The sequence below is a fragment of the Epinephelus lanceolatus genome, chromosome 13 (assembly GCF_041903045.1).
Source record: "Epinephelus lanceolatus isolate andai-2023 chromosome 13, ASM4190304v1, whole genome shotgun sequence".
Taxonomy (NCBI): Eukaryota; Metazoa; Chordata; class Actinopteri; order Perciformes; family Serranidae; genus Epinephelus; species Epinephelus lanceolatus.
In genome coordinates, this window is record NC_135746.1 from 25,745,811 (window position 1) to 25,767,404 (window position 21,594).

Sequence of the window (21,594 nt, forward strand, 5' to 3'; positions counted from 1 at the left end):
AAAACATCATAGTATATAGCATGTTGTCCAAAATCATGAAAAAAAGTCATAGTATAGTATGTCGTCCAAAATCATGAAAAAAGTCATAGTATAGTATGTCTTCCACAATCATGAAAAAAAGTCAGAGTATAGTATGTCGTCCAAAATCATGAAAAAAAAGTCATCGTATAGTATGTTGTCCAAAATCATGAAAAAAAAGTCATAGTATAGTATGTCGTCCAAAATCATGAAAATAGTCATAGTATAGTATGTTGTCCAAAACCATGAAAAAAGTCATAGTATAGTATGTCGTCCAAAATCATGAAAAAAAGTCATAGTATAGTATGTCGTCCAAAATCATGAAAAAAAGTCATAGTATAGTATGTCTTCCACAATCATGAAAAATAGTCATAGTATATAGTATGTCATCCAAAATCATGAAAAATAGTCATAGTATAGTATGTCGTCCAAAATCATGAAAAAAAGTCATAGTATAGTATGTCATCCAAAATCATGAAAAAACATCGTAGTATATAGCATGTTGTCCAAAATCATGAAAAAACATCATAGTATATAGCATGTTGTCCAAAATGATGAAAAAAAGTCATAGTATAGTATGTCGTCCAAAATCATGAAAAAAAGTCATAGTATAGTATGTCTTCCACAATCATGAAAAAAAGTCAGAGTATAGTATGTCGTCCAAAATCATGAAAAAAAAGTCATCGTATAGTATGTTGTCCAAAATCATGAAAAAAAAGTCATAGTATAGTATGTCGTCCAAAATCATGAAAATAGTCATAGTATAGTATGTTGTCCAAAACCATGAAAAAAAAGTCACAGTATACTATGTCGTCCAAAATCATGGAAAAAAGTCAGTTTGTCATCCAAAATCATGAAAAAAAAGTCATAGTATAGTATGTCGTCCAAAATCATGAAAATAGTCATAGTATAGTATGTTGTCCAAAACCATGAAAAAAGTCATAGTATAGTATGTCGTCCAAAATCATGAAAAAAAGTCATAGTATAGTATGTCGTCCAAAATCATGAAAAAAAGTCATAGTATAGTATGTCTTCCACAATCATGAAAAATAGTCATAGTATATAGTATGTCATCCAAAATCATGAAAAATAGTCATAGTATAGTATGTCGTCCAAAATCATGAAAAAAAGTCATAGTATAGTATGTCATCCAAAATCATGAAAAAACATCGTAGTATATAGCATGTTGTCCAAAATCATGAAAAAACATCATAGTATATAGCATGTTGTCCAAAATCATGAAAAAAAGTCATAGTATAGTATGTCGTCCAAAATCATGAAAAAAAGTCATAGTATAGTATGTCTTCCACAATCATGAAAAAAAGTCAGAGTATAGTATGTCGTCCAAAATCATGAAAAAAAAGTCATCGTATAGTATGTTGTCCAAAATCATGAAAAAAAAGTCATAGTATAGTATGTCGTCCAAAATCATGAAAATAGTCATAGTATAGTATGTTGTCCAAAACCATGAAAAAAAAGTCACAGTATACTATGTCGTCCAAAATCATGGAAAAAAGTCAGTTTGTCATCCAAAATCATGAAAAAAAAGTCATCGTATAGTATGTCGTCCAAAGTCATGAAAAATAGTCATAGTATATAGCATGTTGTCCAAAATCATGAAAAAAAAGTCGAAGTGTAGTATGTCGTCCACAATCATGAAAAATAGTCATAGTATAGTATGTCGTCCAAAATCATGAAAAAAAAGTCATAGAATAGTATGTCGTCCAAAATCGTGACAAAAAATCATAGTATGTCGTCCAAAATCATGAAAAAACATCGTAGTATAGTATGTCGTCTAAAATCATGAAAAAACGTCATAGTACATAGCATGTCGTCGTTCAAAACCACGAAAAAATTTAGTTTAGCATGTCGTCCAAAATAATGAAAAGAAGTCATAGTAAAGTATGCTATTAAAAATGTGATAAAAAAAAGTCATTAGTATATCATTATATTATTTTTAATAAAAAGTCATAGTATAGTGTCATTAAAAATGTGACAAAAAAATCACAGTATAGTATTGTCCAAAAATGGAATATATGTGTTTGTGTATATATACGTGCTATAAATGTCATCGTAAAGTATTCATAGTAAGGTATGTTATAAGAAATCTGGAGGTTACGAATATAACCAATGTTCCCTGAGGGAGGGAAACGAGGTAAGAGTAGAGACCAACCTGAAGAAACTTTTTCAACACGCCTGTCAAGGCCAATGAGACTGTCGCAGGCAGGGGAAGTCCCGCCTTCCCTTGGGGCTATAAAATACCCTGCACAGTCTTATTTCCTCAATCTAAACTGCACTTCACCGAGCCTAATTAAAAAGGCGGTGAGGGGCTAACTTGTGTTGTACCTCGTTTCCCTCCCTCAGGGAACATTGGTTATATTCATAACCTCCCTTTCGGTCGGTACACTCGGTACAACACATTAGTATGGGGACCTATCATCACGCCCCGAGACGTCCCTGCAGCTCGACTGAGAAGATCCAGCTCAGCAGTGACCCTGATGTCAGTTACATCACCTCCCTGCTGAGAGCACAGACTGAGTGACATCCTTAGCTGTCACATTCAGACAATAAAATTTCATAAATGTATGTGGAGAGGCCCAGCTTGCCACTGAACATACATCCTCCACTGAAACTCCTTTAAACAGAGCCCAGGACGCAGCCATGCCCCTAATGGAGTGGGTCCACCCGCACAACCCAATGAGAGAGGCGCTGTTTGGACAGTGCTCTGCCTTTAACTGGGTTAGCGAACAGACAAAAAGCTGATCCGTATCTCGTACCTCTCATGTGCGGTCGATATATGCGCGCAACGCACGCACCGGGCACAAATTATGTAAACGCTGCTGTTCAGCGGATACAAAGGGAGGTGGCGAAAAGGACGACAGTTCACAAGTCAAAGCCTTGTATGATAAGGTCGGCACCTTAGGGATGTACGCCGGATTAGGACGCAGCACCACTTTAGAATAGTCCAGCGCAAACTGCGTGCACGACGGATGAACAGAGAGAGCATGTAAATCCCCTATGCGTTTTGCTGAACGCAAGGCCAATAAGAGTGCAGTCTTATATGAAAGCATGTCAATGCCGATAGACTGAAGCGGCTCAAAAGGCGCGTCACACAGCGCGTCCAAAACCAATGTGAGGTCCCACTGAGGGACCACGGTTTTGCGCATCGGCCTCTTTCGTTCTAAATACACTTTCGGTGCAGCTTAGACACATCATCAGTGTTGTATCCTGGGTTCACTGGGTGTTTCGGGTCTCACAACAGATACCCTCGCCCAGGCGACCCAGCCGGGGTGATCAGTCCCGGCTTGTGTCTAAGTAGCTTTGGTTGTCCACGGATCTCCCTGCTTGATCTGGACGTCTTTTCTGCCACGTCAGTGATGTTTTTGATGGCTCTTCTGTTGTGCTGTCCCTTCACTCCCAAAATCCTGAGTGCTCTGATGAGAGACTGGCCTACGAATCCCCTGCACCCGACCTCGATGGGGTTGCATCGGGTCCTCCATCCTCTGCTTCGGCATTCGCCTGCCAGCTCCTCATACTTGGCCCTCTTCCTCTCAAAGGTCTCCTCCATCCGGTCTTCCCAGGGAACAGTCAACTCCAGCAGGACCACTTGCCTAGTTGTTTCTGACACCAGGACCATGTCTGGCCTGAGTGTGGTCACTGCGATGTTCTCCGGGAATTTGAGCTGTCTCCCTAGGTCGACTTTCAGCTGCCAGTCTCGAGCTGTTGCCAGCAGCCCCCCTGCTTGACTCCGGCACTGCTGTGGCTTCTCCCCAGCCCTAACAAAGGCGATGGACTGCCTTGTTGGTTGTTGGTGTTTACTGGTGGAGATCCCTGCGCTGATGACCTCTGCGATGACCCGCAACACTTGGTCATGGCGCCAGCGGTAGCGCCCGTCCCCCAGCGCCCTTGGGCAGCAGCTCAGGATGTGCTCCAGCAATCCAGCACTCTGGCAGAGAGGGCACAGTGGATTCTCAGCCAGGCCCCAGCGGAAGAGGTTGGACGGGCTTGGGAGGACATCGTACACCGACTGGATGAGGAACTTGATCCGGTGTGGCTCAGATCGCCATAGCTCTGTCCACGATATCTTCCAGTCAGCTGCCTCCTCCCATCGGGTCCACGCCCCCTGCTGCCACATCCCTACTCTCCTAGTGCAGTGGGCTTCCTCCACCCCTGCTCGGACCTCCTCCTGGATCAGCTGATGGCTTTCCTTTCCCTGGGCCTTGTTGAAGTGAGGTCTTGGGTTGCTCCCGAGTCCTGACCATCCGGACGCCACTGTTCCCACCAGCTCACTGTGTCGCAAGCAGGACTCAGCCTGGTTGACTGCCTCGTGAGCCTTCCACTTCCTGCCGGTTCTTACTTCTATGCCAGCTGAGGAGACTTTGACGTCACTGGAGTCCCTATACAGCCTCACCTCTCTTGCTCGGGTGACCATAAACTCCTCTGTCAGACTACTGAAGGGCAGTTTCAGCTTGTTGTTCCTCCCGTACAAGGCGATGCTGCTGAGGCTTCGTGGTAAGCCCAACCACTTCCGCAGGAAACAGCTGACCTTCCTCTTGAAGCACTCCACGGTGGTCAGTGGCACATCATAGACCAGCAGTGGCCAGAGAAGTCGTGGCAGGATGCCATGTTGGTAGATCCAGGCTTTAAACTTGCCTGGTAATCCTGACTTATCCACTGCTGTCAGCCAGGATCCCAACTCCTCTGATGTTGCTTGGAGTGCTGCGGTGTCCTTCAAGGTGCAGTCATAGATCTTGCCCAGGCTGGCTTCTCTCCCACAGATGGAATCTGGGTGCCTCCTAGTGAGAAGCGAAACTGGTCTGTGACCTTCCCCTTCTTCACCACCAGGGACCTGGACTTGGCTGGCTTGAAGTTCATCCGGGCCCAGCTAATGAGACGCTCAAGGCCTTGAAGGATCCATCTACAGCCCGGGACTGATGTTGTAGTCACTGTCAGATCATCCACAAATGCTCTGATGGGGGGCTGCCGCATACCTGAGTTGGTGAGTGGGCCTCTGCACTCCACCTCTGCTGACTTCACCAGCATATTCATGGCCAAGGCAAACAATATCACTGAAATGGTGCATCCAGTGATAATGCCCTTCTCGAAGCACACCTTTCATGAAACGCATCACCAGGGGATGAGAGCCAGGGGATTTCCCTTGAAATCCCACATGACAGGCAGAAATGGCTGAAAGATACACTTATTGTGGAGGAGGAAAGCCCTTTCTCTAACAATTCCTGAAGAAAAGTTAAAATCTCCACCGCAGAGCTCTGAAAAGGAGAAATGTGTCTCCACACACCAAGCCTCAAAAGCACACCACTTGAGCATATACAGTCCCTGTGTGGATGGCGCCCTGGCACTTTGGATCATATCGATCACATTATCTGACAAACCTGCAGCCGTCAGATTCTCCCTCTCAGGGGCCAGGCCCACAGACCCCAAATGTCCGGCCACGGGTGCCATATCTGTCCCTGGGCCTAGGACAGCAGGTCTCTGCGCACGGGGATGCACCAGGGCTCCCCGCTCCACAGCACCATGATCTCCGCAAACCACGCCTTCCTGGGCCAGCAAGGAGCGATCAGGATCATAGTTAATCTCTCTAGGTGCACACGCTCCAGTGTGGTCTGAATCAGCGCCACCGGAGGAAATGCATACAGGAGCGTCCACAGCCACTGATGGGCTAGCTCATCTAACCCAAGAGGCGCACTCTTGTCCCATAGTAAGAAGAACATGGGACAATGTGTGTTTTCTCTTGAGGCGAAGAGCTCGACAGAGGCCCTGCCGAACCGTTCCCAGATCTGTTCCACTATTTCCGGGTGGAGTCTCCACTCTCTCGCCAAGGGAAAGCCCCTGGAGAGGAGGTCCGCTCTGCTGTTCAACACTCTTGGGATGTGCGTCGCTCTGAGAGACAACAGGTGCCTGTTGCTCCATGAAAGCAGACTGTGGGAGAGAGAGAGCGTGTTCCTCCCTGTTTGCTTATGTGCGCAATTATGCACGCATTGTCGCTGCGCACCAGAACATGGTGGCCGGCCAGCAGACCTGCCCTGTAAAAATGCCTCAGTGACAGAAATACAGCGTATAACTCCAGCGTATTGATGTGCCATGTCCTTTCATCGTCCGTCCAGTACCCGTTCACGTGAACGTTCCTGCAAATGCCTCCACAGCCCCATTTTGCAGGTGCACCATTAATCTGGCTGTGTGGACATTTGCCTGATGAGCCGAGTCTGCCAGAATTAATAGATTGTCCAGATAGTCGAGGACCCGTATGCCCTGACTCCTGATCGGCGCCAGTGCTGCTTCCAGGCATTTGGTAAAGATGCGTGGGGCGAGAGACAAGCCGAATGGCAGAACTTGGTATTTGTACACAGTGCCTTCGTAAGCAAAACGCAAAAACTGTCTGTGTTTCCGCAGTATTGCTATGTGAAAATATGCGTCCTTTAGGTCCACTGTAGTACACCAATCCCCCAGTCGGACAGATTGCATCACCTGACGTAAGGTGAGCATCCTGAATTTGAATTTCCTCAGGTGTCTGTTTAACTTCCTCAGATCCAAGATCAGACGGAGGCCCCCGTCCTTTTTTGGAATGACAAAGTAGCGGCTGTAAAATCTGCACTGTCTCTGTCACGGGGACAGCCCTTGTTGCTTGTTTCGCCAAAAGTGTGCAAATTTCCTCTCTCAGTATTGGGGCCGAGGACGGATGTATGGCTGATACCACAATGCCTCTGAATAGCGGAGAACGCTTTAGGAATTGGAGTCTGTAGCCGTGAACTACAGTTCCCATAATCCACTTGGACGCTGTGCATGCGCGCCAGGGGCCCTGCCTTGCGGCCAGCCTGCCGAGCATAATCATTTGTGGTATGATAGCGCCCTCTGCTGGTAGGCCCGCACACCGGCCGAGCGGAGTTTGAGAGAGTGATTGAGTGTGCGGATGAGGTGTTGTCTCCTCGTTTATTTCCGCCATATGAAGTTTTTGAGTGGGGTGAAAACAGCCCTTTATTAACACACGGGAGCTCTGAACATTGTGAACACAAAATCATATCACTGTTTCTTTGGTAACTGCACAAGGACAACATTTTCCTTTTGTGGCATAAACAACAAGTGACAATGTCGGCCCTGGTGACTGTATGCTTAACCAGGGTTTTTTCAACACCGGAGCAAACTGTAAGTGAGGCATCTCTCGGTTTAGCCCTGTGGATCAAGAGTCCATAAATTGTGGGGAGACGACGGGCGCACCCTGCCCGTTTGGAGGAAGACTGCTTCCTCCCTCTCCCTGTGTGAGACGATTTTGGGTCCACTACCTGCCTCGGAACAAAACGTTGTTTAGTCCAAGCTGATTGTTTCGGCTGGGACTGGGGACGCGGCTCCGGTGTAGCTGATGGCTGTTGATGAGAGTAATCCTCCGGGGAGGGTCTCTTCTGAGCAGGGCGCCGAGTGAAGGAGTGTGACTGGGGACGAGGGCGTCTCTGGTCACTGCGAGGCTGTGGATGCGGCTGGGCGTACGCGCGCCTGGGCATGCTCATTCGCAGAGCCTCCTCCTGCTTCTTCCTTTAGTCACAGCGAGTCTGAATTTTATCCAGAGCCTGTCCGAACAGTCCGGTGGGTTCAACCGCCTGGTGGAGAAATTCAGAGCGCTGTGTCTCGGGGAGCTCGGTTAGCGTTAGCCACAGATGACGCTGAGGTACCACTGTCTCGGCCATGCCCGGGGCCACGGCTGCCATGCTGGAGAGACGGAGAATGAAGTCGGTGGTTCTGCGCACCTCATCCAGCGCTCCGGCTGCGTTCTCCTTCTTTACCAGAGCTTCATGCAGCTCCCGTAACATCTCAGCCTGCAGCATAGAAGCCGTATTCAGCGCACGAGCAGTTAGCCCCTGGGCGCAGTATATTTTCTCTAGCTGGGAGGCGGAGAATCTGCACTGCCAGCTGGGAAGAGTGGTCTTGCTGGCCGCTGAATTGGGCTTCGGCGCCAGGTGCACTGCCAGCGTTTCATCCATAGGAAGAATGTTGGTTAGTCCAGTGGACTCCATTCCTTCCAAGTCCAAGAACTGGGAAAAAGGCAGGGAGAGCGGGGCCTTGGTGGACGCCCAGGTCCGCGAAAGCTCAAGTGTAAAATCGGGGAAGACCGGTAATTTGTGTCTCACCGTTGCCGGCTGCTGGGGGAGAAAATAGTTACCGGCGAGTCGGGTCTGCTGCTGGCGGGGAGGCAGAGCCGGCCATGGTACCTCGAGGCGCTTGGCCGCTCGGCGGCACAAGTCAATCAAAGCCGGGGTGGTGCCATCCGGTTCTGCCGGCAAATCTCCCGATCCAAGGATCTGGCTGTGATCAGCATCCTCTTCGCCCTCTCCCTCCGCTTCGCCCTCCGTGAAGCCGCCCGAAGTGGCTAGAGAGAGCTCATCGTCGGAGGGCACACACAGCGGCGCATTATCCAGCGTGACGGTGAAATCAACCGCATCCTCCTCCATGCCCACGTAGTCGGTGGTAGGGAGTATCTCGTCCATTTGGTCCCTCCAGGACTGTCCCATGCTGCACTCGAAGCCCAGGCTGTCAAGCTCCAACTCCGTGGGTGACTCGGTGACCTCGGACAGCATGAGGTCCCCGAGAGCGGCAGATTTGCTGTTTCTTTACCGGAGCCATTCCACTTCGCTAGTTAGCGAGCTAAACTGGCGAGTCGTTAACTGGAGCTAAACTTAGTGGAATGTGAATTTGTTAGCGTGGCTAAACAAATAGTCATTAGCTAGGCTAAACGGCAGAAGGACGGCTAGTTAGCAAGCTAAACATGCATGTCGAAACTGGTATTTGTTAGCACCGCTAAACAAATAACTGTTAGCCAGGCTAAACGAGAGAGCAGCAAGTTAGCAAGCTAAACAAGCGCAACGCAGAAACAGCCTTGATAGCGACGCCCTGGGTAGGGAGCGAGCTCACCTCCTGTGGACAGTTAAATCGCTAGCAAGTGTTCTGCAATACTCAGGTTATACGAGGTGAAGTGCAATAAGATTGAGGAAATGAGACTGTGCAGGGTATTTTATAGCCCCAAGGGAAGGCGGGACTTCCCCTGCCTGCGACAGTCTCATTGGCCTTGACAAGCGTGTTGAAAAAGTTTCTTCAGGTTGGTCTCGCGAGGACGCAATCCCCATACTAATGTGTTGTACCGAGTGTACTGACTGAAAGAGAAAATAAAACATCATAGTACATCTTAAAAATGTCAGTTATAGCATATTCATTAAAAAAAAAATAAATAAATAAATAATAATAGTAATGTCATACTATAGTATGCCAGAAAAGTGTCAAAATTTTGTCACCATTTTTGTCCAAGCACACCACATTCCTACACACTCAACCAGCCACCAGCCAGATAAATGTTTCCGGTTATACAGGGCTCTGGCATGATAACGCATAAGTTATAAGCATGGCATTAGTTTTTCATAGTGTGTGGAAACATGGTGTTTACAGCATTAAAGCTTTGTGATTTTATTCTCTAAGAGCGGCTGTATTAGGTTGTTTTTGCAGCCTGGAGGAGCTGCAACAAATTCTGCTAAATTTGTGACCTAAGAACAGTGCATGCACATCAAATAAAAACAACTTGGGTCTCGGGTGCACGACAGTAACAAGTTAATATCAAAAAAGTCAAATGAACCCACGCATTGCTTCTTCCTCCTGCTATGCTGCACTTACGCAACACAACAAGTGGGTTGAAATGTTGCACAAGTAAAACCTACTGAAGTTTCTGTAACCTTCCTTTGCTGTCTTGAGGTTGATCAGACACATCATGATATCTAACAGAATAAAATGCTGCAGAGAAGCTGAAACACTAAGTTGTGAAACTCATCACATACCTGACCCGTGTGTTCAGTCTCATCCTTGTTAATCAGGTACATCAGGAAGAACCTGCACACAGAAGCAACATGAGTGGTGTCAAAAATAAACTGTAAATCAGAAATATGACTTTGGTGTTTGCTGCTGCACTCACAGGTAGTTAGCTAGGTTGTGCTCTTGTAAGGTGTGGGTTTCAAACCCGTGAGGCGTCCGGTCAAAGTAGTCATTCCCAATCCCACAGATGAAGCATTTGGTCTGAAAGAAGAATAAGAGGGGATTACTACATTTAAATAAAGGGCCACAGTATGTCAGCTAATACATTATCTTATTCTCTGCTGCAGTTGGGTTGATTTCACAGCTGTAATTGGTTCATTTTCCCCGCAGAAATGTGACACTGTCGCCTTTTTATAAACAAATCAACAGCTGCTAACACACAGGTAACTCATAGACTGGACAATGTTGTGTTTCTGCATCATGACTGCTACACTGACCCATGTGGGAAAATCAAATTACAGTGACCAACAGCAAATCACGCTGCACTTTACTGAGACTGGTGTGTTTGTTCACTATTCCTGGTCACTGAGGAATACATAGGGGTCTTTTACGGTTATATTACAGAAGGAGATAGTTACTGTTGTCACTATGTTTTAGGGCGCATTCACAACAGGATAGTCCTGGTTGGACTGCTTGGTTCGATTGGGCAGGGAATGCCGAAAAATTTCACACCTTCATTTGGTTCGGATCACTTTCACACTGCACTTTTTAAAGTGGACCAAACCCTCTGGACAACATCACACATACAACAGCTGCTCGTTTGGGGGCGGTATTGCCCAAAACGACCACTGACCAGGAAGAAAAAAAGCATGAGGAAGAAGAAAACCCGGCTCATCGATTGGCCAGGACTGAAAACGGAAATGCAAGTGAACCGAGACCCCCAGTTTTCAAGCAGACCAGGGTTCACACCACTCCAAACTAGCCAAACTATCCGTGGAAGCAGACCAGGGTTCATTTAAAGCGGACCAAATAGGACCAGTGTGAATGCGTCCTTACTCACTTTTTGATGAGGACCACAAACACAATACACTGCTGTTTAAACTCCTTTACACTGTCTAATTCATCAGTTAAAAAATATAGTAAACAATACAATGCCAAGATAACTTCTTGGATTTCATTTTAGTGTAGGTTTTGAATTTATGTTAAACATCACACGCATCTAGCCGAGCCTGACGGGACCTGTTGGAGTTGGGATAAATATTTACAAATGATGCTCTAGTTCAGCCTATGACGAACCTACTATCCGTGTAGGGCTACTTCTTGATCAGTGCTGGCATGTGTTACTTATGTGACAACATATGACAGGTTGAAAATATTAATTTAAGTTAACATTAGCGTGCTAAAAATGGAGGACATTAAACAAAATTTCTCATCACCTAACGTTATCCGAAGCTCGGTGCTCTTGCTCGGGACATTATGGCCTTTCCAGCTAGGAGCAGCAGCAGCAAATGGAATTTGAGCGTTACTGGAAGAACCATCAAACAGAGGAGGGCAACGCTGAAGCCATCCACGGTGGATGCTATCACCTCCCTCTGCAATAGCTCCAAGTACACCACGATGGTTGGATAACATAACAGTTACAGCGGTTACAGTTCAAGAAGAGTTTATGCACTGTACAGTTGTTATTTACGGTATTGAAAAAATGGATGGAGAATATTATGACTGAATAATAAAGTGTTTGTCCAACCAAAAAACTGCTTTGATTCCTTCAAGGTTCATTGTATGTGATATTAATAATTGTGTGACACTGTGTACTGTGATACCCTGAAACCGTAATAATCTCATACTGTTGCAATCCCAACCCTCCTACTATGACAGTCATTTACAAGGTGCCATGTCGATAATCGAAGAATACAGACAAGCTGTTTCTACAGGGATAAACTCAGTGCTTCAGTAACTTCACATGAACTGCATCAGGCTCTGGTTGAGTTTGGACATAAATTTAAGAGTGGGTGTTGGGTTCAGGCTGGGCTTGGTTACTACTTTCTCCGGCTTGGACTGAAATATGCTGCACGAGCTGCGATCTAGTCTAGAAGCCAACCAAGATCCTCCTTTTCTAGTGGGATTCAACTCAGATTTTATTCTGTGCGCCTATCCTAACCACACAGGTTAGGAATAAAGGCGCCTTGAGTATAAAAATTTTCCGCCACATTTCTTTAAAGCATGTAACTAAATGAAAAGAACTTTGTGGCTGAAATGTTTGCTCCTGGCTGCACCCGAGTCTCACCTCCATGTCCTCCTTCACCTGCTCCTGCTGGTCTCTCAGCTCACCAAAGGCATCAATAATCAAACCTGTAGGAGGGTGCAACAGCTGGTTACAGTACTGAGCATGACTTATCTTCTGTCACATGTGAAGTTGTATTAGCGCATTAGGATGCAGAACATAGAGAAATGACTAAGACTGTGTACCCTGAATGATGGCCAGCAGAATGACGATGACAAAGAAGAAGAAGGTGATGTCAAACAGGATGCGGTAGAGCTCGTAGGGGTCTCCAGCTGGGTCCTCCAACTCGTCTCCAATACCACCTCCGGCTCTCACACCCACGTACATGTGGAACAAATAGCACTGCCAAGAGAAACACAGGAGGGTAACTTACAGATTCAGTCATGAGCTGAAACCATTTGTAGAGTATCAAAGGCAGCTGTATCTTATTCTGTGGTGGCTAGGTTCGTCCATTTCAGACAAAATATATATGGATGAACTGAGTGTGTGACTGGAAAAACATCCATTGCTAGAAGAAGATAAAAAGCATAAAGCCTTAAGAAGCAAAAGTTGTCTGGTAAGGTGTCTAATAAAAGGTTGAGATAAATAACTATACTCTGAAAACTCCTGAGAGCCTGTGAGCTGCTCTTCTGGGGTGATGAAATACATTTAATAAATAATCCAGGTATGCAGCAAAATATTTATGTTTTTCATTCACAAAAGTAGTGTATGATTATGGTTTTAAAAATTAATCCTGTACAAGGTTGACTAATGAAAAATACTTTCTATTCAGTTTATTAGTCACCTCCTCTTTTAATACCAAGATGAAGGCCAGCAGGCAAAACTGTTTGAGTCAAACATTCAAAATAAATGCCTCAGGAATCCTTTTCAGCTCCAAACACTTGCTGAAGGCTGCCGCCATGGAAAGCCATTTTCTGTTTTCACAGGTTTTTCCTACATTAAAGTTTCTCTCTGGGCATTGATTAAAGCCATAAAAACTCACCTCTATTCATCAAAATTACATATTTAGAAGTATATTCAAGAATGAAAAATCATGAAAACATCCCTTCATGCCTTCAAATGGCTTAGATAAACCTCTACACCTTTGCCTTATTTAGTATGCATGGTTCTATGAATATGCAAATTAACCGCTTGAGCATACCTGATAACCTTCGACTCCACTCATCAAACACACAAACTTCTGCTTGTAAACATTAACAGATAATATGAGCCCTCAGCTTGACCAGGTTATAAAACAGCTAACAATGTCTTGCTAATGTTGAATAAACCTTGTGTTATGCCACCCTGCAAGTTAATAGGATCGTTTCCTTAGAACTGCCCGACCCTAAAATATTTTTCAAACCATCACAGATGTTGAAAATGTGAGAAACCCCACACATAACCATGAGTGCTCTATCGTAGGCAACTGGACCTGCTTGAGTTTCTTGAAGACATTTCGCCTCTCATCCAAGAGGCCTCTTCAGTTCTGAAGGACGCAGGCTTTAAACTCTGTGTGGGTGTGAACACTTACAGAGACCTTAAGGTCACATGTGAGTCGTTGACCCACCCGGCCATCTTGTGTGTTATTAGGGTTAAGCCTAGTTCACATTACACAATTTTCACCGCGATTTTGACGTCGGCAGAGTGAGTGAGTGAGTTGGCAGATAGTCTGCCATGACGAGTCTTCATGTATGAACAAGCCTATGAGCAAGTCGCCCCCTCGTCTGTGACCGGGACTGGATATCTGGCATGCTAGAAAACTGGAGAAGTCTGACATGACTGACAAAGAGCATCAGCCAATGAGAGGTGGGATACGTCCCACGTCAGCACACAGGAGGATGGAAGAAATGTGAGGAGGACAAGCCGCAGGGTTGCCACTTGCCAGGTTCACTTATTAGCCACGACTTTGGGCTTGTTTCTAAAGTGGAGTTGCTTATTTGGGCTTGCTCTCTAAACGTCACCTCTCTCTCTCTCTCTCTCTCTATATATATACATATATATATCTGTCTATTAAGTTATTTAAAAGCATGACAGTTGCTTCTTTTGGGCTTGTTTCCATAGCCCTGGTTGCTTGTTTCTCTCCCAAAATATGGCTGAAAGCTGGCAAGCAACAACAACAATGGCGGCATCCACAGGATCACGGGGAGTGCGTTGTGTTTGGACCCAGGATAATAAAGAAAATCCATGCCTTTATGATGTGTCGTCTCCAAGTTTCAAGTTTGGTGATGTCACCACATTATCTGGGGCTCTGTCGGCGAGGGCTTGGTGGAGAAATCTTGTGGTGTGCACACACAGGTCGTAACGCAGTTGGTAAGACTCCCGCTGACAGAAACACACGTCGCCAGGTACGAACACTCAAAAGATTACGATAGTCTCTGCGACGCAAAATCAGGGTGAAAATCGTGTAATCTGAACTAGGCTTAAGAGGGTGGTAAATGGTGTCGTAGGCCACCTCCTCTGTTGACCATCGTTAAAAGGCAGGAGGTGAAACATCTTCAAAAAACTCAAGCAAGCCTATGATAGAGCACTTGTGATTACTATGACCTGGATGACTGAGAATCTTCACCGACCCACACATAACGACATGTAATAATAAGTTTAAAAGTATAGTATTTAAAAAACATCATATAGACATGTTAAATAGGTTAAAAACATTTTCAGTGGAGGGGATCAGAGGTGGCCAGACGTACCGTCATCATATCATCACACTTCATGTCGGGCTCGTCCTCGTCCTCGCTCTTATTGTAGAACTTTCTGAAGAAGTTAAAGGCCACCACGGTGTAGAGATAGACGACCACAGCCAGCAGACCCACAGTCAGCACCAGCTAGAAGGAGAGAGGTTTCATCACTTAACATGCACTGAAACATGTCATTTGACCTTTACATATTCCCAGTAACAACTTGAGGAGAGAGTCGAGGGGGCAGCCGCATCTTTTCTTGTTCAGATGTAGATTTGGAGAGTAGTCTTTGTGGCTTTTGTCAGAGAACTGAATCACAGAGTCAATGTCAGTGCAGTTTTCTTTAATAGGGAAAGTGGAGCACAAAAGAACTGCAGTATTTACAAGGCCTTTATGTTTAAATTGAGGATTTCAGTGCAGCTTTTATACATATTCAAAGACTTAAGAGATCTTGAACAATTCAGTCAATCAGAGCCTTGCCGCTACAGAACTTTTTTTTTTGCCCCATCAGTGACCTGCAGTGCACTTGCTTGTTATAGTGTTTTAAATATGAATAGAGCCTGTTAAATTTACTTTCAGAAAAATAATAGTGTAAAGCAGTGGTTCCCAACCTTGGCAGAACTTTTCAACCCTTAATCCATTACTACATTAGCTATTTTAACCATTTATGAACTGTTTGCCTTTTCACTAATTATCCAACACAGCCATTTCAGCTGTTTAATTTTGCCTTTCAACAAATAATTTTAGCCTTTTCCAACAATGATGAACTCAGAGCCTTTTAACTAATTATCAAATAATGGTGAAGCATCCTCAAGAATGCCTTTTACATTTAATTTCTGTTCAGTTCTATTAATGAATTTCTCATTATGTTTATTGCTAGATATCCTGTGAGCTGGAGGACTGAGGATCTCCATTAACATTTTTCAAAGCTCCATCTTTTTTTCCAGAGGATAATTTCTTGATTTGATTATTTTGGTGTTAAGTATAAATCCCAGTGCAAGTTGTTTTGTCCTTATTATCTATCACAGACCACGTATACATGCAGATTGCAGAATAGGTCTCAGTGTGTGAGTTGAGGGCAGAATATTTCTCCACATTACTCTAAATTTGTGACAATTCAGAACACCATTAACATCTTACTTAATTAAAAAAAAAAAGTTATGATGAAAAGAAAAGTTCAAGGAAAAAGCTGCTCTGATACACGAGTGAGGAGTGATTACTGTCAATCTTCTATCCGTACTCTGGCTCCCTCTGCTGGTTAAGCCACGTACCTGCTTGCCGTTGTGAGTGACAGAAGACAGGATAGTGCGGAGGGTCTTGAAGCCCATGGCAATGTCCAGCAGATGGGCAGCAAAGAAGAAGTTGTTGAAGTGTCCGAAAATGGACATGGTAGTGTACCAGATCAGATACAGGAAGTACTGCAGGAAACGAAAGGACATTCATGAGTGACAAATTTTAAAAGTCTTTGCAGTGCTCCTCATATTTGTATATTTATCTTTCAGCTTGTACAAAATGTTAATGTGTAGTTTTTCATATTATTGTGACATGCAGATTTTACATACCAACTCACCAAGGACGATTGATGATTGAATTTATGGGACCTAAATACCACAGCCAGCTCTACTCCCACAACTTTTTTAGTTATGAGGTTTTGAAGTTTGGCCCTCAGAGCTGAATTTAATTAATGTGCGACTGTATTCTAAGCCTCAGTAATTGCTTATTTTCATTGGATTTGTACTGAACATCCAGGAAACTTAACCAAGGATAAATAGCAATGTGTATTCATGTCAATAGTTGTTGCTGAATGTTTTAGGTTTCTTTGTAATTATTTTGTTATGAAAGAGAAGAATCTTTAATTTTCAAAAATTAATATATCCATTACTTTTCACTCTCCTACAACAAATTTTTGATTATCTGTGGTATTAATATTGTTCTCACATCTAGAAGTTATTTGATCTAGCATTAAAAAAGAGGGAAAATATAATTTTGAAGATATTTTGATTGCACATTTTCCCCAAGAAGGCTTACTTTAATTTCCTTGAAACTTTTTTTTAAATGGGAAAGTATTAAAATTCATTGCAGCTATATCAAAAAGATGTTCTATTACACCTTTATCATTTTATATTTTTTGGAAACTAGCCAGTTTTTGGTAGTTCTAACTGGCTGTAATGTTACATTCAGTGATTTTATTTTGTAGATATTTGTACTATGATGACGTAAAGGTTTTATCTCTGTATGATACATATTGATTCTGTTTTTCCATCTAGTTCAGGTAGTTTACATGTATGCCTTTATTTGTTGTATACTACTATCAGAGTTGTGTTGAACTAAACTTGTCCTCAATAACCAGTTGAGCCAAAGGTGTCTCGTTGTGTTAAAATGTCGCATACAAAAACGCCAGTTAAGAAAATTATTTGACATTACAAAATAACCTTAAATAACCAAAACCTTGTTTACAAGTCAAGTTTTCCACTTTATTTCCCTCACAATGCTGGAAATCCAAACGCTTTTAGTACACATTAAATAAACTTACGTTGTCAGTTAGAACCACGCCCATTTTCCAGATGTGGTACTTTGTATCAACGGAGCTCAGCCTGCCAACGAGAAAACAAAATGTTGAATCAAACTACCAAACACTGGCTCCACATGGGGCCATTTGTGTTTTCGTATTGGCCACTGTATTTAGAAGCCCATCTGCAACGAGCAGCATCAGGAAAACACTGATTTGTAACATGAAACCAGCATTTTTACTTGTTTTAATCACCAGGTCTGTTTGTTTTGGAGAGAAAGAGACCTCTGCAGATAATTTAGCTCCTGATAAAAACCTCCTGAACAATGAACACTAAAGGAATTCTAGCCAGGAGAAGTTTCAGCTGGTTGCAATCTGCAATGCTCCCCGCTGGACGCCACTAAATCCCCATAGTAGAAACTGATGTGTATTCTGAGTGGTTAAAAACAGAGAAATTAATGTTGAAGTTCTCACCAGGACAGCAGGGAAGCTTCCTTCTCCACAGTCTCCACTGTGGGGTCAAAGTCCAGAGCGCTCTTATCCAGGCCCAAGAGTTCAGCGATGCGCTCAGCTCCGTACAGGTCACCGTATTTGTTGATCACCTACACATGCAAACGGAGGACAGCTCAGTCACCTAACATCAAACTTGTGATAAAGAAGCCTAGTATTCTCCAAGCCTAGTAGACTCTGCAACAACGCATGATGCTTCATAGAATGTAAAACTTACACCAAGTAAAACTGCCACACAACATGTAAACAACAACTGAAAACTACATTACATATCTTCTATGATATCGCCTATTTTTGCAGACAATTCCCATTTGGATGTGAGTAAGAGTGTAATTAGTTGCATGATATGTGTGTTACATTTTCATATATGGCTATCATATGTGGCTATATAGCCACACCTTAGTTCTAGAAAAAAACTGTATTATCAGTTCTTCCATGAAACCACTGTCACTGAGGGCTCCATAATGTACTCCACAACTGTATGTGTATGCTGCCCCAGAGGATTACTGGTACCTGTGAATGTAGATTGTGGCATGCAAGCATCACATTTCTGCTGCCCATTTTGTCACTTTTAAACTTTACTACCATCTGCTGGATTTTAAGATGTATGGCATTTATTCTGCCTAGGCCAAATCTATTTTGCAATGTTAAAGACAGTTTAAAATAAGTTGTATTTTCACCCTGTAATTAAGATCTGTCCCTAAATTTAAAGGGGCTTTACTTGGCCCATGCTACACCCTTCCACTAAGTTTCATGAAATTCAGGCCAGTAGTTTTTCTGTCATCCTGCTGACAAACAAACCAAACCAAAAGCATAACCACCTTGGTGGGGTAATTAGATGGTTTGAACACAAAAACATTTAACAACCCCTGATGTGATTCAGTAGGAATCCAGACTGACAGATACAATATAACTACATCTAGTTGCATCTTCTATTTTTGTCTTTATCTCTTGATCAGTTGTCACCACTTTGATGTGAAAGTCTTCTTTCAGACTCACCTTGCGCTTTATAAACTTGTCCCAGTAGTTGTTGGGGAAAGACCTGTAGAAGTAGTAGAAAGTAGAAGTGAGACTCAGCTGTGGTAAAACAAATAGTTTCATCAAATATATCTATTAGAGAAGCTTTCATTTAACTCCCTCCCAAAGTCTGATACTTGCTGTACTGCCACAAAATGTGTTGGCTATTTTTGTAGGTGTAGAGTGACTAAATATATTCACTATGTAAAGAATTGTTTTGTGATTCAAATTATCCCGATAGCACACGTTTTTGTTCATTTAAAAATATCCAGGTGAGAACTGGTGCTGTTCATTTAAGCACCCCATGCTTTTGTAGTATGATTTGTTTATTTTTATTATATATTTTATGTCAGAAAATAAGGACAAATGCCCACCACAGTTTCCAACAGCACACAGTTTGTCCAAACAACTATGCAGTTGTTCACAATCAATAGTTAAAAGGATTTAGTTTATAATAATATGACATGGAGAAAAACCTGCAAATGCTCACACTGGAAAAGCTGGAACCTACAAATGATTTTATCTGATAAACTGACGATTTATCTGTTGCTGTTGATTAATTCTCTATCAATCAACTTAAGGATTAATAGAATAATTATTCCCATGAACTGCTTTTGTCATGCTGATGATCCAAAATGTGGAACAGATAAACCGATTTTTATTAAATTAATGGATATTGGAACAAGCAGGACGAGGGATTTAAAATCAGTTCACTAGAAAAAGTGTGCGTGATAATCTGTGTTGGTGGGGGGAAAAAAACTTTTTTAACTTCATAAAGACAGGTTGTTCAATAATCCATATTTTTAAAAAAGTAATAAACAAAAAAATAAGAAGATTCAGATTTGAGACTAGTCTTAATGCCCGGTGTAAAAGAGGCCAGTGACTCACGGGGTGTTGATGACAAGCCGATCCCACTGGCCCTTGATGTCCTCATCAGACGGCTGTTCGGTGATGTAGAGACCGTCAAATTCAAGCTTCCTGGCGATCTCCTTCTCCCTCTTGAATACCACCAAAGGAACCTGGAGGTAAAATATCAAAGGCGAGTGACTGTAAAAAACTGTAATTTATGAAATGGGATTATCTGCAATGAAAAAGACCTACCTTTAGGAAGTAGTATCCTAACAGACAGATGAGTGAGATGACGGTGTGGAATACAGCCAGGAAGCGCAGAGTTGGTAACATGTAGCCGGTGCTCTCCTGCAGGACAAACTCATCCATGTCGAAGAGTGTGTTCTCACCATCATCATCCTCCTCGCCACCCCAGGTCATTGCCTCATCTACTTCTTCATCAGTTTCACCAGTGACCTAAAGAGCAAAGAGTAAAGAATAAATACAACTTAAACAAATAATTATCTGTCATTTGAAGTATTTTTTTCCCACTACACATTTCTAATAATTGTTTCTGGTTTTAGTTTTCAGACTATACAGTAACTGACTCCAACTACGCTTTAAGCTGGTACTCTTACTTTTCCATACTGGTATCATGAAATGAGGACTGTCAAAAGGTTGGCATTGAATGTCTGGTCTTGCAACTTTCTTAGGTAAGATTCTCCACTTATAGATTGTATTTTAATCAGACATGTTCTTGTACAGCTTCTTGTATTAAGATGACATTAAACATTTGAGAAGTTTGGCTTCTTTTGTTAAAAAAAAAAAAAAAGAGGTTTTGTTTAAGAAACTGATGAAACAATCACAAGTTCAAAAGAGCGGCTAACATTTGGCTTTGGTAACTGAAAGTTTGTTTCCAGTGTTTTTATACTAATTTTCAATTTAGGTAGCTCTGGGCTGAAGCACCAGAATTAGAAGAAGGCGAAAAGAAGTAGAAATATTACCAAAAAAGTTTCATGCCTAGCTAAGGCGGGAACAGACACAGACAACGGACAGACTTGGCAAATTAAACTCAAACTCATAAGACTAAAAATGATGTAAATATGACATAATGCCGTATTTCCATCACATTTTCCACATGGTTTTCCATTGCTTGAAATTTGAAGGATGCGTTTCTGGTTACAGCCTTGTTGCAACCCCTTCTTCTGTTAATCTCGATGCATCAAACCCCAAACTACTACTACTACTAAACAGTAGTAGAAGAAACGCACATTACTTTAGATTTTCTTTTCCATTTTCTGGAAATTCCATCAAAATTTGCACTAAATTTGGAGAGACACTTGACTTGAGTTACCTTGTAGAAGAGAAGAATGAAGTTGATGGCAAAGCACACAAACAGAGCCAGGAAACGCAGGTTGTAGAAGTTACGAGCCAAGTAGTTCTGTAGAGAGAAATTGGAACAGACGGTGAGACCAACTGCTGACTGCTTTGTAATTGTCCACATTTTGGCAACTGTTTACAAAACTAAGAGTGCGTGCTGAACCAAAGCATACTGAAGAAAAATATATTTTGAAACTACTAAAGCCTAAGTAGTTTGAGAGCTCACCAGCAGTTTGGTCACATAGACATCCAAAACGGCAAAAATACTCCACATGGAGCCCGGCGCCGCCTCTTTAGGTTGGCTCGATCTGGCTTTGGGCTTCTCCTCGGCCACTGGCTCCTTTGCCTCCTCCTCCGTCTTTGGCTTGTCCTCCTTCTCCTGGTTCTCTGTGCTGTATTCAAAACAGTTCATTTGATTTTGTATTACGATAATTAATTTTCCTCTCACTTAATTATACTCACTCTGCTTTCTCTGGTTCGCTCTCGGGGGTTTCAGCAGGCTTGGATGCAGTTTTCTGCAACGGTAGTGACACATTTTCATAAAGTGATGAAAATCTGATATCTACAGCGTTTTAACATCATTCATT

The 21,594-nt window shown here is 43.1% G+C and overlaps 1 protein-coding gene across 4 annotated transcripts in view; it reads right to left on the reverse strand.

Moving 5' to 3' along the window:
* Positions 1-21,594, reverse strand: part of ryr3 (ryanodine receptor 3) — a 159,617-nt gene that overhangs the window by 3,098 nt on the left and 134,925 nt on the right. For all 4 annotated transcript variants that reach the window (XM_078173909.1, XM_078173908.1, XM_078173907.1 and 1 more), the window contains 14 exons: positions 21,470-21,522; positions 21,234-21,399; positions 20,982-21,068; positions 19,901-20,104; positions 19,688-19,818; positions 18,782-18,824; positions 17,747-17,874; positions 17,297-17,357; positions 16,035-16,181; positions 14,776-14,910; positions 12,292-12,448; positions 12,110-12,174; positions 9,983-10,083; positions 9,849-9,900 (listed from right to left, as the gene is read on the reverse strand). In XM_078173909.1, coding sequence (XP_078030035.1) covers positions 9,849-9,900; positions 9,983-10,083; positions 12,110-12,174; positions 12,292-12,448; positions 14,776-14,910; positions 16,035-16,181; positions 17,297-17,357; positions 17,747-17,874; positions 18,782-18,824; positions 19,688-19,818; positions 19,901-20,104; positions 20,982-21,068; positions 21,234-21,399; positions 21,470-21,522 — 1,530 coding nt within the window. The remainder of the gene's footprint in view (positions 1-9,848; positions 9,901-9,982; positions 10,084-12,109; positions 12,175-12,291; positions 12,449-14,775; positions 14,911-16,034; positions 16,182-17,296; positions 17,358-17,746; positions 17,875-18,781; positions 18,825-19,687; positions 19,819-19,900; positions 20,105-20,981; positions 21,069-21,233; positions 21,400-21,469; positions 21,523-21,594) is intronic.